The sequence below is a fragment of the Oncorhynchus masou genome, chromosome 24 (genome assembly GCF_036934945.1).
Source record: "Oncorhynchus masou masou isolate Uvic2021 chromosome 24, UVic_Omas_1.1, whole genome shotgun sequence".
Classification (NCBI taxonomy): domain Eukaryota; kingdom Metazoa; phylum Chordata; class Actinopteri; order Salmoniformes; family Salmonidae; genus Oncorhynchus; species Oncorhynchus masou.
The window spans coordinates 45,929,572-45,948,038 of NC_088235.1; the positions used below are offsets into that span (position 1 = coordinate 45,929,572).

General features: G+C 43.4%; 1 protein-coding gene across 8 annotated transcripts in view; it reads right to left on the bottom strand.

The window, feature by feature from the left end:
• Window positions 1-3,481: 3,481 nt before the first annotated feature.
• LOC135512258 (girdin-like) overlaps window positions 3,482-18,467 on the bottom strand; it is an 89,695-nt gene continuing 74,709 nt past the window's right edge. Inside the window, exons 23-36 of one of the 8 annotated variants that reach the window (XM_064934096.1) lie at window positions 18,239-18,425; window positions 17,668-17,813; window positions 17,439-17,531; window positions 16,716-16,918; window positions 16,074-16,136; window positions 13,373-13,450; window positions 10,147-10,359; window positions 9,746-9,808; window positions 8,789-8,875; window positions 8,178-8,255; window positions 7,533-7,801; window positions 6,893-7,349; window positions 4,863-4,959; window positions 3,482-4,376 (exon numbers count right to left, since the gene is read on the bottom strand). In XM_064934096.1, the coding sequence (XP_064790168.1) occupies window positions 4,898-4,959; window positions 6,893-7,349; window positions 7,533-7,801; window positions 8,178-8,255; window positions 8,789-8,875; window positions 9,746-9,808; window positions 10,147-10,359; window positions 13,373-13,450; window positions 16,074-16,136; window positions 16,716-16,918; window positions 17,439-17,531; window positions 17,668-17,813; window positions 18,239-18,425 (1,999 nt within the window). In that variant the 3' untranslated portion in view covers window positions 3,482-4,376; window positions 4,863-4,897. Of the gene's footprint in view, window positions 7,350-7,532; window positions 7,802-8,177; window positions 8,256-8,788; window positions 8,876-9,745; window positions 9,809-10,146; window positions 10,360-13,372; window positions 13,451-16,073; window positions 16,137-16,715; window positions 16,919-17,438; window positions 17,532-17,667; window positions 17,814-18,238; window positions 18,426-18,467 lie in introns of all 8 variants that reach the window. The other 7 variants (XM_064934091.1, XM_064934090.1, XM_064934088.1 and 4 more) reach the window with 7 other exon arrangements.

Genomic DNA, 18,467 nt, shown 5'->3' on the forward strand with positions numbered 1-18,467 from the left:
TGACATGTGGAGCTTCTGCTCGCCACCAAGGCTGCAGACATACGGGTCACGGCACCAGTGTAACTAAGCTGGTAAGATGGATGACTGACATAGGACTTGTTTTTGGGTCTTATTTATTCCTGGAAGACAGACACAGCGTATGCATGTCTTCACACATGCACAAGGATCACTGCAAACATGACAGGTTCTCCAGCATAGGAAAAGGTTTGTCTGCTGGAGAACATCAGCATTATACCAGATCTGCAGTAACACCTTTAACCACTAGGATGCTCCATCAAAACTAGTAGACTACTTAATTTAGGTGAAACTCGCATATAACCAAGACTACATTTTTAACTCTCTTACACCAGGCCCCTTAGTTCCAATGAAGGGAAATCTTAATGCAACAGCATACAATGACATTCTAGGCGATTCTGTGCTTCCAACGTTGTGGCAACAGCTGGTATGTATAAGCTGGAAATACAGGCCCAAGTGTTGTTGTTCAGTAGGTTGCTCCAATTGGGGGAGGGGTGGTAGGGTTGGAGGGTAATCAAGGACATGTATATATATATAAATAAATGCAAGCTATGTATTTGTGTGTGTGTGATATATATATATATATATATATATATTTGCAAATAATATACATAGGGGATTGGAAGTGAGCAGACATTTACATTGATGGAAGCTACAATCTATCTGCAATATTAAAGCTGATCTACCCCCTTAATTAAAAAAATTAAAAATATTCATAAAGAAATACGTTTGGGGTAGGCCCTTTCCTGTTTCAGCATGATAATGCCCCTGTACACAAAGCAAGGTGAATGGAGGCGAAATGGTTTGTTGAGATCAGTGTAACAGAACTTGACTTGCCTGCACAGAGCCCTGACCTCAACCCCGTTGAACACCTTTGGGATGAATTGGAATGCCGACTGCGAGCCAGGCCTAATCGCCCAACATCAGTGCCCGACCTCCCTAATGTTCGTGGCTGAACGGAAGCAAGTCCCCGCAGCAATGTTCCAACATCTAGTTGAAATCCTTATCAGAAAAGTGGAGGCTGTTATAGCAGCAAAGGGGGGGCCGACTCCATATTAATGCCCATGAATTTGAAATGAGATGTTCCACGGACAGGTCATAATATTTCAATATTTCTTAATTCCATTCTTTTACATTTTAGATGTGTATTGTTAGATATTACTGCACTGCAGTGGTGTAAATTGCTTAAGTAAAAATACTTTAAACTACTACTTAAGTAATTTTGGGGGTATCTGTACTTTACTATTTATATTTGACAACTTTTACCTCACTACATTCCTAAAGAAAATTGTTTACCTTTTACTTCATAGATTTTCCCTGACACCCAAAAGTACTCGTTACATTTTGAATGCTCAAGAGAACATCCCTGGTCGTCACTACTGCCTCATCTGGTGGACTCTCTAAACACATGCTTCCTTTGTAAATTATGTCTGAGTGTTGGAGCGTGTCCCTGGCTTTCCATAAATAAATAAAAAAATCAAATGGTGCCGTCTATTACTTGTACTTGTGATACAAGTATATTTAAAACCATATTTTTAGACTTTTACTCAAGTAGTATTTTACTAGGCGACTCCTTTTTACTTGAATCATTTTCTATTAAGGCATCTTTACTTTTACTCAAGTATGAAAATTGGGTACCTTTTCCATCACTGTTGCACTGTTGGAGCTCGGAACACAAGCATTTCGCTACACCCGCAATAACATCTGCTAAATATGTGTATGAGACCAACAAAATTTGATATTACTTTCGCTTTGGTCTTCCAGCAAAATGTGGGAGGAAACGTTGCAAAAAAGCCGCTCTAACTGCGACGTGAATAGACTATATTCAGCAGCCACCCGCATAGAATGCGCTGATAAATTCACTGCTACTCACAGAATGTTTGAGATCTCAAGTTATGATGCTGGGTGCACTTCATCAAATGCTTGCAGTTTAACAACCAATATGCGCGACTTTGGTTATTTTCCTGTGTTTGATCCAGACTGTTGTCACCTGCAGCAAAACCACACCACGAAATGAATTTAATCTGACCGAGACCACCCTTTTGAGCGAACCATGGTGCGTTGTTTAATGCTCTCCCGAGTGTGGATAGTGTACACACCGTTCCAAACGAACCAAACTATTGGGGTAAATGCAGTCCAGAAAAACCATACAAAACAATGTATGAATGGCTGATATAATTCAGTCACTCATCCTATATAAATCTATGATCAATACGGGATCATGGACAGTTGGACAGTGTTTGCTCCAACACATTGGTGCGGCTGGCTTCCAGGTTAAGCAAGCAATGTGTCAAGAAGCAGGTGCTGCTTGGCAGGGTCGTGTTTCGGAGGATGCATAGCTTTCGACCATGTCCTCTCCCGAGTCCGAACGGGAGTTGCAACAATGGGCCAAGACTAACTACAAATTGCAGAAAAAGGGATAAAAAGTAAAAAATAAAATAAAAGACCTCAAGCGTGGAGAAGTCATCAATAACCTCTTCCTGATAGACAAGGGCCTGTAACTAGTCTGTCCCCCATGATCGTCTGGTCAACCTTAACAGCATGGCTAAGAATCTAGGATTGTGCAGTGGCAACCTGTGCTACGCTATGGTGGAAAAACTAAAAGGTGGGCCAAGGCTGTGCCACTGCCCTGGAACTATTCTGTGACAAGGACCAGAGCGTCAAATTGTCCTGGACAGCAACCTGGTCAACATAGGCCATGAGCGTGCACGTCCATCCTATTACCAATGCTTCCATTATGGGACTAAAACTAGAGGATCTGACATTTTTAAAGGAAATACCTTGAAATTAACACACTATCCTGGCAGACTGTGTTTTGTCTTGGTACAAGGATTTATTTCGAAGTTATTTACCTTTGTGCCTTTTAACCTTAGGTGAAAATTGTAACAATGCCCATTTCTCTAACTTTTGGGACAGAATAAGGTCTGGAGAGTCCTTATTTTCTATGGGCAAGAGAGCAGTCTTGATTGTTGGTTATATGTGGATGGTTGATAGACAATGTAGTAGTGATTATGGTGGTTGCATCCTCATATCTCCCTCCGCAAGATCTAGTCATTTACACCTTTGACAATTACTGCAGACACGGAACATTGATTATCCACTCATATCCCCCCCCGCCCCCAAAAATGTGGTTATACTCTGGTGTATACCTCCTTATCGCGCAGACTACACCATTGAGTGGCCAAAGTATCCGTTTTATGTAGGCTAATGGATAACTCAAGCTTTGTCGATCCAGTAAATGGACATCTGCACAACCCCGTTCATCACTTGTGTTCCATAAAGCTTTGACTGGGATATTTCTAGTCGTTATATAAAAGCAATACCAGATTCATTTAAAGATGATTTTAAGCGCCTTGCATTCGTCTGTCCATAGAAATCATGACATTACTTTGGTCCAATATCCCAACAACTTTAGCTGGTGAGATTTCCTGATTCCATAAACGCAGACAAAAAAATCAATCATTCATCAGGGGAAGAAAAGATGACTTGAGGGTCACAGTCCTTTATATGATGAAGATGAAATGACACAGGATTCTTCTGGAATTTTTATCACAAATGGATTTATGTAAAAGTGGAAAAGGAAAACACTAGGTCATCATCACAGACAGAAATCTGATAGTAGCCACATACATACTGTAGACATATACAAAGCTGTGCCATTCAGCTCACACAACCTTCATGATTGGATTGTATGTCAATCACAGTTGGCATGGCTTCCCACAAGTCATTTTGGCATTTCAGAGGAACACAACTTAAAACAATCGTCCATTCTGATTGGAAGAAAAGCATGTTGATTGCTCAGTGCACATTGTGGTTGAACTTGTTCTGTGCCCACATGCATTTTTTCCCTTCTGTGCAGATTGTTGAATGTAGACATCAGTTGTTCCTCAGAAAGATGCTGCATGTGTATGCTCATTTACAAAAAAAGTATAATTAGCATCAATTGGCAGACAGAAAAAATCCAGCTGATTCAAAGTCACAGAGGACAAGGAGTCTTCAGGGTCTAGTTTAAGTTCACCCATTTGGCTTTGCGTGAACATTGGCACTAACAGTATGTCCGTGTAGAGTGCATGTTAGCAGTCTGTCACACCATAGCAGTGCAATTTACCAGAAAGTCAGTTATAGAAAAACTATTGTTGCCACATGCTGCGTCTTAAGTTTTATTTCCTTGATTCAAGGAGAAAAAAAGATGTTTACTTTTCTTTATTGAAGCATTGATTTTTTTGTTTAAAAAAAGAAAGAATATAAAGACACATTATTTTTGTTTTACACAATCTTTTTTCACACTGAAGACCATCTCAGTAGATCAACTTTTAAATTGCTTCAGAGTCAGACAGACAGCTTGAAGGTCACTTTTCTCTCTGAGTTGGAGGCAGACAGAAGAGTGAAGAGAGAAGAGTACAGAAAAAGAGGTTAGCGGCAGATGACATCAGAGAAGAGGATGAACATGTATATATATATATATGGACGCACTGGAAAGCAGTCTACATGCATTGACAGGGAGGGGTTTCAGCTGCTTGACCCACAATCCATGCAGCACTGCAGATAAGCTCACAAAGGGATCACAACCTCCTATAGAGCCACCAGTGTTTTTTCCTGAATACCAGCAGAGAAAAGTAAAAGAAAAGCCAGCTATAAACACGTTCCACTGAGGAACAGGGAGGGAGTGTAGCAGGTCAGGACCTCCTGTTATTAGGGACACCATGCAAACCAGGCTCCATTCATGTGCCCTTTACAACACCAGCATAGCATAAGCAAGCATGAACAGGATGGGACATCTGTTAAGCCACCGGGTTACCATGGAGCTCCTCCCCCCCCCCCCCCACTGGACTCAGAGCAGCACTCACCACTTGAGCTCATAACGGTAGCCGATGAGTAATGTTTAGGAGCTTTGTTGCTCCCCACTGCTTTTTGACTTTCTGCGCTCTTGTAACATTTCCACATCTGCAGAACAAAGGCATGTCATATTACATCGGAATGAAGGCCGAAGTTAGTTTATACACAAGATAAATACAATAAAACTATTTCAAATGGCAAATACATAAAGCAGAAATAAAAATCTAACTAACATTACTACTCCTACTGCTTGTGCATACACGAGTGCTTTCTGTCCTTGAATATAACTTAATATTTTAAAAAATATATATGTTTGTACAAGGTGTAGTCAGTCTACAATAATACATAACCTAAAATGTGTTATTGTGCAATTGGAATTTGTATTGTGGCCATGAGCATTCAAGAGTTTACCCAGATCCAATATCATGACAGGAAACTTCATTCACAAAATAATCTGGCCATCATATTTGTATCAATTGCAAATTTCTCTCACCACTATGTATACGGTCTCAGAGCAACAAAAACACAAGACTCAACTATCTTTAAAACGCTCTCTCTCAAACGCTTAACATTGCTCTCAGCTCATTTTGTGAATTACGTTTCCTCAAAAACAATCCCTTAACCGCAATTCACCCAATCTGAATCCCCAAATTGAGAGGGGTTTGATCAGAAAAAGAAATGGAACAGAAAAATGTGTCATATGCACAAAACAAAACCATTTTGATCACAACAATCAAAATGAGAGCATCAGAACAAACCAAGACAGAATAAAGCCATGCAGTTCAGTGAATATGCATTGAGATTGATACAGTAGAATTAGACTGGTAATGCAATGTGACAGTACTTTAGAGAGGACAGATTCTCCCACATACCAAACACCCAATAAGATAGAGGGGAAACCAAATATTTTATCTAATTTTAATAGATGTGAAACTGCTTTCCTCTGAAGGGCTAGATTACATAATGACTCCATAAATAGCGCTTATTGGCAGTTAATGTGTTCCTCAGTCAGCCTATCATGGGACGTGTTCTACAAGCCTCATTGCTTTATTATTAAACAGAGCTCCATTCTAATTCTGGAGGACTTCTGACATGATGTTTTAAAGATGCACTGAACATCCAAATGATAGTTATGTAGCTTTGCAGCATGTTTCTGGAGATGTATTTGTGATTAGAAAAGAAATAGCAAATAATGAATAAAATAACTAGAACAGCTATTGATGTCCCCCATTAAGCAATCATGTAATAGCTTTATAATGTGAGCCAAACAGAGGTTTGATTAATGAATACAGTGTGAACAGACCTCTGAAGCAAAGACATCCAGAGAACCCCACTTCCATAAGACGGAGGGAAATACCAAACCAGGAGTGATGAAAAGGGATTTACAAATCAGCCATGAAAAAAACAAACATAAAAACTCAAAAGGAAAACATAGCATGATAGGGCTTTGATAATGCATGCAGAGTTCCTTCTTTCTCCCGACCATCACCGGTCCTTAAGCAGGTCCCAGATCAGTAGCTGACCAGGGCGCCACACATTCAGACACAGCCATACTCATACCACAACGATTGTTGGTCCTCTGGGCTAAGGGGTGGAGATGGGTCAGCATCAAGCACATGATTGGTGTCAATGACATGTTCCCCATCCTGGTCAGGTGTGCTGGGCTTTAGCCCATTTGGTTGGTTCTGGGCGGTTTGGGCAGGGTTGGACCGGAGGTGGGTTTTGCCTGGGGGGCCGCTGATGTTACTGACCAAGGAGGTGTTGAGGGAAAGGAAGGTGTGGCTCTTGCTACTGCACCCTGTGAAGTCTGGCTCACTGAAGATGGAGTCCATAAACACTGACTCCACTGTGAAGGACGAGTCAAAGAAAGACTCGAGGCTGGAGAGGTCAGTTTCCTTACAACTGAGGGGGTGCTGACTGCTTGTGCAGGGCATACTGACTGACTTAAGCATGGACAGGGGCATGGGGGCTGGTGCTAGGGGGATGGACTGGTGGGTGGGATGTTGGGACTGGGTGGGGTCGTTGGTTGGGGGGTACTCACTGGGCGTGGTGTAGGCGCGAGGCAAGGCCTTTGACGAGGGTGAGGGGTCCACAGACACGGGCTGCCGGGTGTCTTTGGACAGCAGGTCATGGATGCTGGTCCGACGTGTGGAGCCCTCGGCTGTGGATATGACGCTGCTGGCCCGGGGCAGCATGGAGGAGGAGATGTCCAGACGCTCAGACACAGACACGGCTTTACTCTGGGAGGAGAGGCTGACCCGTGGCAGGACCATGCCCTTCACACGCGTACTCTCTGCCTTTCGTAAGCTGGGATGACCTGGTTGGCCACCCCTGGTGGGGCGGCCATCGGAGTTCACTGGCGCTGCCTTCCCACTGGCTGAGCGCAGGATGCCCCGCCCCTTAGTGCCGGTGGAGCCTCGCTCGGCCCGGTCTCTCTGCACATGCTCAGCGCCTCCGGAAAGGCAGGGAGACTCAGTCAGATTCTCTTGGCTGCCAGACTATTGATGGAGAAGAGACATTAAATTTACCATACCATAATACCTGGGTTTTTATAGCAGACTTGAGTGGTGAAATAACTTCTACTCGTTTCTTATCATAACACATCTGAAGCCTAGTACTCCTATCTAAAAATAGTACAGTAAAGTTTTAATCTAGTGTTCCGGTGTGTTCCAGGCTGTCACCTCTGCAGGGTCGATGTGCTCCTCTAGGAACTGCTGTAGAGAGAGCACCTCGCTGGCGCTGCCATTTTTCTTCTTGGCCTGTGTGGCCTGGGGGTCCAGGGACCTCTGCAGCAGCATGGAGCTCTGGTGAGAGGAGTGGGACAGGGGCTGCTGGACAGGGCTGCTCCCGCTGGACCACTCCTCCTGATCCAGACTGAGGCTGAACTCCCCACTGCTCTCACTGTGGGGTCTGCTGAGGTTTCCGTTCAACGTGCCTGAAGAGAAACACACTACTGTAGGTGAGTTCTGCTCTAACAGTGTACGACTAACTCCGGTACTAACATACGAGTATCACCCTAAGGTGATGACAGGCACTAGATTTAAACCAGCATAGCTCAGAAACCTGCTTATTTGTGAGACCGCAAATAAATAAATAAATAATAAACATGCCAGAACCTAGCCTGGACCCTTCCAGAACATATCTCACACAGAGAGAGGAAGAGAGTTACAGTATCAATGTTAATAGATTACAAAAGTGTCATTTTTTTCCTCTCCTTTTTATCCAACGTGTGTGTATGAGAGAATCAACAGAGAGTACAATGAAGGAGGTGTCATATGCAGGAGTGTGTGAGAGAGGGGGCGTTCTCCTTAGTGATGAGACTGTACCTTTGGCCTCGAGCGGAGTGGAGTGGGAGGTATTACTGCTGATGGTCTTGATACTATGGAGGCTGGAGGCTTGTGAGGCTGGAAAGGGATAAGAGGACACAGATTGAGGACATGTCACACGGGTCAGCAGATGGTGCAGGCAGGAGGGGTGGCACAGTGCCATGCAACGCCAACATGCCCAATCACACAAAGGGAGTGGAGAGGGAGGGGCCACACAAACACGAAGGGAGGAATCATTCACAAGGAAGAACCTGTTGTAAAACCTGATTGGAGGAAAGGAGAGGGGCCTTGTGATTGACATGACCCAGAGACCAACACAGGAGGGGCTCAGGTAATTGAGAGGAGTAGGGAATGGAAGAGACCCGGGGCAGAGGAATGTACCAAAGGATAGGTGGGCTGTATGTGAATGTGTGGGATGCAAATTGATACAATGTTGTCGCTGTTATTAGTGGTCTTCAGTTTGGTTCAGGTTTGGTGTGGCTGTTACAGTAGTCGTACTGGGGAAGCGATGTCCGCAGGTAGTGGGTGGTAATCATTGATAGCAGTGGCGGGCTTGTGTAAAGTGGTACTGTTAGTGGTCTTAGACAGATGTACACAGGTGTGTCACTTACAACAGATGCTACAGGGGACTCTGCACATAGCGGACGGGTCGAGAGCAGAGGGCGACATAGCCTGAGCACTGCTAAAGACCTGTAGGCCTGGCACATTCAACACACACAGCTAACTGGGTTAACCTGCTACCACAGTTGTTAAACACTACACTGGGCTACAGTGGTGCAGTTCACTTATACTTATATATACACTCATATAGCTACTGGTAGTTTGGCTCAGTTTAGGATATAATGCATTGTACTAGGGTATCTGCCATTATATTAATTAACTCACCAACATTACAGCACATCATAACAAAGTGCAAAAATACAGTTGTGGAAAAGTTCATGCAATAAGAGGTACATTACTGTATAATACAACGTACATGACAGTGGGAGTATATTTTAGCTTGCCAAGACCGCACAGAAAATGGAGATAATGGACACTAATTGTGATACCTGTGTGTGGGAGAATCAAGTAGGCAGACAGCCCGATCTAGCTAATGGAGGAATGCTGCTCATGACTATTTGTTAAGCAGAGTTTACTGTTAATGATAGCATGCTGAATCTAGTCATTTAGGCAGATCTACTCTAACGCAGGGCTTTAAAACCCTGTTCCTGGACCGTCCTGTATGTTTTCTTTCCAACCCTAATCAGGCACACCTGATTTCAATTAGCTGGTTGATCAGCTGCATCAGGTTAGTTACAACTGGGGCTGGAGCAAAAACTTAGAGTAGGGTAGCATTACAGGAACAAGTTTGGAGAACCCTGCTCTAATGGTAGCAAACTCAAATGTAGAGATATGGACCAAGCTTCCAGTGGCACAACATTTACACTTATTGTAAGGCTTTAAAACATTGCCAATTGTTTTGCCATTTGATATTTAATTCCTTTGTCTCCCAGTAATAAACGGGTGTAAAGCCCTGTGGTTAAATAATAGTAATGGGAGTTTGTCCTAAAGGTCAACAGTTCTCTTACCTTGACCTCTGAACCCAATGGGGTCGTCTGAGGATGCTGGAACGTCTTCACAGGAAGCATTGTCTGGAGGAGACAAAGATGTGGAAATATGAGTTATGGCTGGAGGGATGGAGAAACTACCAGAGAATAGGGCTTATGAAGGAAGCAAAATATGTGGGGCAGCTTATGAAGGAAACAAAATATGTGCCAGACAATCTTCTGAAAGCTAGAGTATGATGGTAGGCATTCACCAGTGTCCAAATCAAAAAGGAAAAATGGAGATGAAAGAAAAATGACATTTACGATGGATTAAACAATGACTTGCTTCTGAAACACAATGAGACTTGTAGTAAATACACATCCTAGATGATAGTTCACCACACCACCAAGGGGGGATCGACTAGTGGTCCTGTAGTCTCTACCTTTGATCTTCAAGCTCCTCTTGGCCCTGTTGCCAGAGGGCAAAGTGAGGGTGGTGTAGTTGATAGCGTTAGTGGAGTAGGCCATGGAGCCCAGCTCCTTCATGTGCCGACTTCGGCTGCCCCCGTTGGCCTCCACGGGCCCCTCCAGGTTCTCTGTGCTGCCCGCCCACTGGCCCCCTGCCAGGGCAATGGTCTGCAGCAGGTCATTCATGGCTGGGGTGGAGATGAAGATAAATTAGCCGAGGGCACAGGGAGCAGCGCTAGGCTAGGCTAGGCATGCAGTGGCTGCTAAGTCAAAGCAGCAGAATTCAGAGATGTGCCACAGTCAGTGTGGGCAAGCCCATGTCGGCAAGGCATGCACAAGAGCTGAAATGCAGCCAAACTGAAAGACTCAATAAAAATAGCAGAGTGACAGAAAACAAGTCAGGAAATTAGAGAAAGAAAAACAGAGAGAAAAAAGCACTAAGGCTCCACTTCAATTCCTACATGGTGGCTGTGAGTGAGAGGTGGCGAGAGAAAGAGAGCAGTGAGGTTCTGCAAAGTCATGCCGGCTCTGTAGTGAGAGAGGAGTGAGGAGGATGACAGGCTGCGCTCACACCACAGGCAGACAGGCAGAGATACAGTATATAGATGGATGGATGGGGCCAGAGTCAATGTGCAGGCCACACACACACCTAGAGACAGCACCACCTTATACAGTACGGTACAGTAGAATGGCATAGAGTACCTGCCGACTGCACTGTCACACATACAGTTGAAGTCGGAAGTTTACATATACCTTAGCCAAATACATTTAAACTCAGTTTCACAATTCCTGTCATTTAATCTTTGTAAAAATTCTCTGTCTTAGGTCAGTTTGGATCACCACTTTATTTTAAGAATGTGAAATGTCAGAATAATAGTAGAGAGAATGATTTATTTCAGCTTTCATTTCTTTCGTCACATTCCCAGTGGGTCAGAAGCTTACATATACTCAATTAGTATTTGGTAGCATTGCCTTTAAATTGTTTAACCTGGGTCAAGCGTTTTGGGTAGCCTTCCACAAGCTTCCCACAATACGTTGGGTGAATTTTGGCCCATTCCTCCTGACAGAGCAGGTGTAACTGAGTCAGGTTTGTAGGCCTCCTTGCTCGCACACGCTTTTTCAGTTCTGCCCACAAATCTCTATAGGATTGAGGTCAAGGGTTTGTTCACTTTGTTGTCCTTAAGTACTTGCCACAACTATAGAAGTATGCTTGGGGTTATTGTCCATTTGGAAAACCCATTTGCGACCCAGCATTAACTTCGTGACTGATGTCTTGAGATGTTGCTTCAATATATTCACATACTTTCCCTCCCTCATGATGCCATCTATTTTGTGAAGTGCACCAGTCCCTCCTGCTGCAAAGCACCCCCACAACATGATACTGCCACCCTTGTGCTTCACGGTTGTCATGGTGTTCTTTGGCTTGTAAGCCTCCCCCTTATTTCTCCAAACATAAAAGATGGTCATTTTGGCCAAACAGTTCTATTTTTGTTTCATCAGACCAGAGGACATTACTCCAAAAAGTACGATCTTTGTCCCCATGTGCAGTTGCAAACCGCAGTCTGACTTTTTTATGGCGGTTTTGGAGCAGTGGCTTCTTCCTTGCTGAGCGTCCTTTCAGGTTATGTCGATATAGGACTAATTTTACTGTGGATATAGATACTTTTGTACCGTTTCCTCACTTCATCTTCAAGGTCCTTTGCAGTTGTTCTGGGATTGATTTGCATTTTTCGCACCAAAGTACGTTCTTCTCTCGGAGACAGAATGTGTGTTTTTCCTGAGGGGAATGACAGCTGCGTGGTCCCATGGTGTTTATACTTGCGTACTATTGTTTGTACAGATGAACGTGGTACCTTCAGGCGTTTGGAAATTGCTCCCAAGAATGAACCAGACTTGTGGTCTACAATTTCCTGAGGTCTTGGATGATTTCTTTTGATTTTCCCATGATGTCATGCAGAGACAGTGAGTTTGAAGGTAGGCCTTGAAATACATCCACAGGTACACCTCCAATTGACTCCAATTATGTCAATTAGCTTATCAGAAGCTTCTAAAGCCATGAAATCAGTTTCTGGAGTTTTTCAAGCTGTTGAAAGGCATAGCCAACTTAGTGTATGTAAACTTCTGACTGGAATTGTGATACAGTGAATTAGAAGTGAAATAATCTGTCTGTAAACAATTGTTGGAAAAATGACTTGTGTCATGCACAAAGTATATGTCCTAACCGACTTGCCAAAACTATAGTTTGTTAACAAGAAATTTGGGGAGTGGTTGAAAAACGAGTTTTAATGATTCCAACCTAAGTGTATGTAAACTTCCGACTTCAACTGTACATCGTCTTGACCTAGACCAGCGATGGGCAACTTTGATGGGGGTGGGGGCCACAAAAAATCTGAACTCATCATGAGGCAGCAGTTGGCCACTTTGCGAGTAAGACATTTTGACAGCGGAGAGAACATTTTTTAAGTTTTAGAGTTCATTTTGTGGAATTCTACACATTTTGCCATAGAGTAGAGAGAAATATTTAAATTTGTTAATATAATATCTGAGTGAGACTGACTAATAAAATCATTGGGGCCTCCCCGGCTGGTAAATCGACCATGATAACAAGTTTAGATAGCTGGCCGCTAAATAGCAATCCACATTCCTTTTGTTGCTGACATTGACTAATTGACTGACTTAACAAGAGGATAACTGCTGATGCACAGACATTTTTTTAAAATGCACCTTGTGTATTCTATTATTGTAACTCGCAACAGCAAGTTTAGACGCCGATTAAACCCCCCCCCCAAAAAAAACTACATGTATAACCTAGACTAAGACTAACCTAGAGTGCATCTACAGATACCACAACATAAAACTACAGAAAAAGAACTACAGAACACCACTACTACCACTCACATTACTTCACATAAGTATTGTCAATCATTGAAGAATGTTAGTTTGTACTAATAACTACATTTGTTAGTTCTTGTATGTCATTCCTTCGACTGTACACAAATCTAACCGAACAAAATTTGGTGTTAAGATAGATGTATCTACTATTGGTGATAAATTAGAGCATGAGTTTTGTTTATTCCTAGAAAGGAAGAATAGAAACCAGCTAGAAGCTATGAGAAGAGAAGCTAGGTGAGGGAAGCAGGAAGGCGCAGGCCAGAGGAGGTGGACGGAGGTGGTAGGACGCCAGGCTGTCAGAGGTCTTACACATGGACCGGCGGTAGATGTCCTTCGCTTTGTCTTTCTCCTTCGATCTGTTCCTCATAAAGGGCAACCATTTCACAGCTGTCAGTTTACAGCCAAAGCAGAGGGGGAGAAACAGAAATACCAGGGGAGATGGAGAGGAAAAGAAAGGAGAAAAAAAAAGATGGTTGTTAACGTTGAGAACCAGTGTACCGTTCTGAAGACTCAACTGGTAATAAAACAGTGTTACATAGATATCGGGGCAAATACTGATATGTATGCAAACAGACACACGCGAGCACACACACACACAAACGCTCACTCACTCACTGTTCAAACAAAACGCCAAGCACACAGCAAAGTGGGATGGCTGTGAAGGGGGATGCCACATAGAGGACCCCAGGCTGCTAACAGAGAGAATACCACACACAAAACACCACACATAGGGTGACATTTATTAAAAGGTGCAATTAAGAGAGTACAACAATGACACCAAGGGAACGGCACTGCAGTGGAAGGAATGGCCACAGGGATCCCATTACTAACGCAACAAAAAAATGGTAGATCCTGGGACACTGTATAGAGAGACCATTTTAGATTTCCAGCTCCACAGACACCTCCATGTGTTCTATAGATTTCTGTAAATGCATACATAGTGTGTGTGTGTGTGTTATGTAAAAGGTTCTTTAGTATAGCTATTAAAAGACAAAAGAAACATAGTTATCAAATATTGCCTTTAGTATAGCTACAAATTATTGTCAGAAGTATTACAATGTACTTCTAATCCATATTTCAAGACATGTCATATGAGGGGGCAGAGAGGTACCTGAAGGGTTGGATGATACTTTTCTTGTGAATTATCTTGAAAAAGCTTATACTTAAAAACCTGACATCAACCAATCCTCCATCGTTAAGTCAATGGAAAAATCATATACTTCATTATCTAAATATTGAAAGAGTGTGGGTGACAGAAAATAACAAAATGGTGCGATTTGAGGATGTGGGAGAAAGTAGTGCAGACACTGGAGATAGGGTCTGGGCAGGTGTGAGGTTGATGTTTGTGTGCGTCTGTATGAGAGACATATATCGGGAGAGAGAGAGAGAGACAGAGATCTCTCTCTATCTATATATATATATATCCATATACAATCCCAGTCAAAAGTTTGGACACTCCTACTCATTTATTTGGACTCTTTTCAACATTGTAGGATAATAGAGAAGACATCAAAACTATAAAATAACAATCAAAATACATTTATGAGATTCTTCAAAGTAGCCACCTTTTGTCTTGATGACGGCTTTGCACAGTCTTGGCATTCTCTCAACCAGCTTCACATGGAATGCTTCTCCAACAGTCTTGAAGGAGTTCCCACATATGCTGAGCACTTGTTGACTGCTTTTCCTTCACTCTGCGTTCCAACTCATCTTAACCCATCTCAATAGGGTTGAGGTCAGGTGAATGTGGAGGCCAGGTCATCTGATGCAGCACACATGCGGAACCACACATGCAGAGATAATCCGTTCACTTACTCTGCATCTCACAAAGACACGGCGGCTCGAACCAAAACTCTAACTTTTGGACTCATCAGATCAAAGGACATATTTCCACCAGTCTAATGTCCATTGCTTGTGTTTCTTGGCCAAGCAAGTCTTCTTCTAATTGGTGACCTTTAGTGGTGGGTTCTTTGCAGCAATTCGACCATGAAGGCCTGATTCACGCAGTCTCCTCTGAACAGTTGATGTTGTGTCTGTTACCTGAACTCTGTGAAGCATTTATTTGGGCTGCAATGTCTGAGGCTGGTAATTCTAATGAACATATCCTCTGCAGCAGAGGTAACTCTGGGTCTTCCTTTCCTGTGGCGGTCCTCGTGAGAGCCAGTTTCATCATAGCGCTTCATGGTTTTTGTGACTGCACTTGAAGGAACCTTCAAAGTTCTTGACATTTCCGGATTAAAGTAATGATGGATTGTTGTTTCTCTTTGATTATTTGAGCTGCCCTACCATAAATATGGACTTGGTATTTTACCAAATAGGGCTATTTCTGTATAGCACCCCTACCTTGTCACAACACAACTGATTGGCTCAAACGCATTAAGGTAAGAAATTAACATTTAACAAGGCACACCTGTTAATTGAAATGCATTCCAGGTGACTACCTCTTGAAGCTAGTTGAGAGAATGCCAAGAGTGTGCAAAGCTGTCATCAAGGCAAAAGGTTGACTACTTTGAAGAATCTGACAAAATATATTTTGATATGTTTAACACTTTTTTGGTTACTACATGATTCCATATGTGTTATTTCATTGTTCTGATGTCTTCAATATAACAATGTAGAAAATAGAAAATAGTAAAAAATTAAGAAACCAATATATACACACACATACATACATAGCTGGTGCATTGAGCAGAGGTTACATATAATGCACTACACCGTTTAATAGGTATGGAATGTGGGTGCGTTCTTCTGCCCAGGCGTTGCTGACACCTGCCAGATCTTACAACACCTGGATAGGTCTTTTATGTATCAGCTAATCACATATGTTATAGCAATGTATCAGTCAATGACACAGCCGATGATGTGGCACGCAAACATTGGTTGATGCATGCAACGTCTAAGTAGGGGAACGCGACCATTGACTGAAGGATGAGACATGACATGTTGACGTGCCTTGAGTGACACGACAGCTCGACTACAAGCCCCGCCCAGCCCTCCCCTCTCAGCATACCATTAGAGGAACCTTGGTTCCTCTGCACATGGGAGTGCTGCACTCTCTGAGAGTCTTTCTTCCCTATCGCATAGAGAGGGAAAAACAAGCACAGGAAGCATTAGGTTCACACAACCAGCCACCACACAGCAACAAGGGGCTACTGTCCTGGTGTCTCCTGCCCTGCATACCTCTCCCTGTCTACAACTGAGCCCTGCTCATGTTCTAATGTCTATGCCAGCATGTACTTTTCTGTCTGACCCAGTGTACTTCGGTTTCTCTGTCTGCGTGCATCATATTACAAGTGTCTGCATGTATCTGCCTCTGTCTGACCATGCATTTCCTGTGTTTAAACCGCATGTATTTATTGACATACGCTCTGCTCCCAGTGTCTTATTTAACTAATATGTGATCTAGTCTTTCTTCCCGTCTGTTAGTCCTTCTGATCAGAGGAAGGGACATATTGAGTGAGAGGAAGACCTAGTCCTAGACTCTTTTCTGGTCTGGAGCGGACTCTCTTTCAAAATGTAGGTCTATTACTTCCTTCTATTGTGTCTATTTTACCGTAAAGTATATTGATGTGTTTTAATGCACTTGAAATAAGGCTCGATTTGATCTGATCAGTAGGGTGTTTTCCATGCAGGTCAGAGAGCGTCTACTCACTGCTGTTCCTCTTTTGTGTCAGCGTGTCGTCCAGGGAGTTGGAGCCAGAGCCTATGGAGGAAGAGTCCTGGCTGTCCAGAGGAAGCCCCAGGAAGCCCTCGCTGGACTCGGAGCACGTGGGAGTCAGCGTCAGGGAACGCATCCGCTCCCGACTCCTCGGCTTGATCAGCTTCTTCATCTTCAGGGTGATCCAATTCTCTCGTCTGAGATGAGAGAGAGAGGTTTTTGTAATTAGGGTAAATTATTTGACTCTGGGTAGTGTTCAGTAGGCACAAAAAGAGCGGAATTTTTTTAAATTAAGGGATATATTCCCATTTTGTGCCTTATTGAACCAGCATCCGGGGTGTTCTTGTAAACCACAGCCTCCCAATTCCCCAGAGTCAGCTATGATGATGGTGGTTAAGCATAAAGATGAACCAGAGCTTCTTGGTTAATTTGAACCATATGCAGGAGTTGGTTAGGTTCAGACGTAAACCATATGCATTAAAGTCAGGCATGGAAATGAATCAGAACTGAATGGTTAAGCACATACGTTCCAGGGCAGTTGGTTATGCAATGGAATTAACCATAACCAGACAACTGCAGCAATCCACCGCAGTTCTACATTTCATTTTCATGTGGGGGATGTTAGCTTTGTCACAGTCAGCTGTTTACTACGACAGAGGCTGATATGGTCAAAGCACCAACCACAATGATAGCAGTGGACTCCTCCTAGCTACTTACCTCCGTGGAGGAGAGGGGTCATAAAACTTGTACTGGTCCATGATCTTCTCTTCAAGCTTCTCCTTCTGTCTCCTCAACTCGTTCAGCTTGTCACTGAAGGAGGGAAAGACCAGTTAGGCACAGGAACAAATTACATCTATCTCCATAGCCAAGAAACAGACATCTCACTCTTATTGAAATGTTAACTTGAACACTGGTTACAAAATGTAATAGTGGGGTCATCTCTCACATGTACTGTCTCTGTTCTACGTGAAACAGGTCCTTGCTCTCCATGGTCTGTTCTAGCAGGGTGCGGTTCTGCAGCATCAGGGTCTGGATCTGGTCCAGCAGGTGACGGTTCTCCTCCTCCAGGTTCCCCTTCAACTGACTCAGCAACTAGGGTGAGAGAAATAGACTATTATTTGAGCAAAGTTGTTAGTGTCCAAGTTGCTTTCACATGGTTGTATATATTACACGTGGGCTGTGCCTTCCCTTCACAGTGGGTGAATACAGGTCAGACACTTATTAAGCCTTAAAGAGCATGGTATTGAGAAACCAGCTATCAGCCTTCCGTTCCAACAGACAGATGTCAGGCAAACATAGTCATGTCTGGACCGAGGCCACATATCAGCTTTGAACACTTCCATAACATAGGACTACATTTACCAAGAGTTACCTGTAATAGAGTTTGAAAATATGTGGAACATAATAATTATAATCTAGTGGTTGGTTTATGGGTAGGGGGTAGAGATATTGTAGTACCTCACACTGGTTAGTGAGTGGGAGGGAGTGAAGGGGGACTGAGGGGTATGTAACCGTACCTCACACTGGTTGGTGAGCTTGGTGGAGGTGATGTCCAGCTGCTGGTACTGCTCTTTGAGTTTGGAGAACTCTGCCTCCAGGCGGGTCTGTTCCAGCTTGGCACCGTTCATCTGGCTCTTCAGGTTCTTATGGTCAACCTGCAGGCCCTCATTATCCTTCACCAGCTGGCGGTGTGCCATGTTCAGCCTACACACAGATGTCATGTGTTTTAAACAGCACATTCTTTAC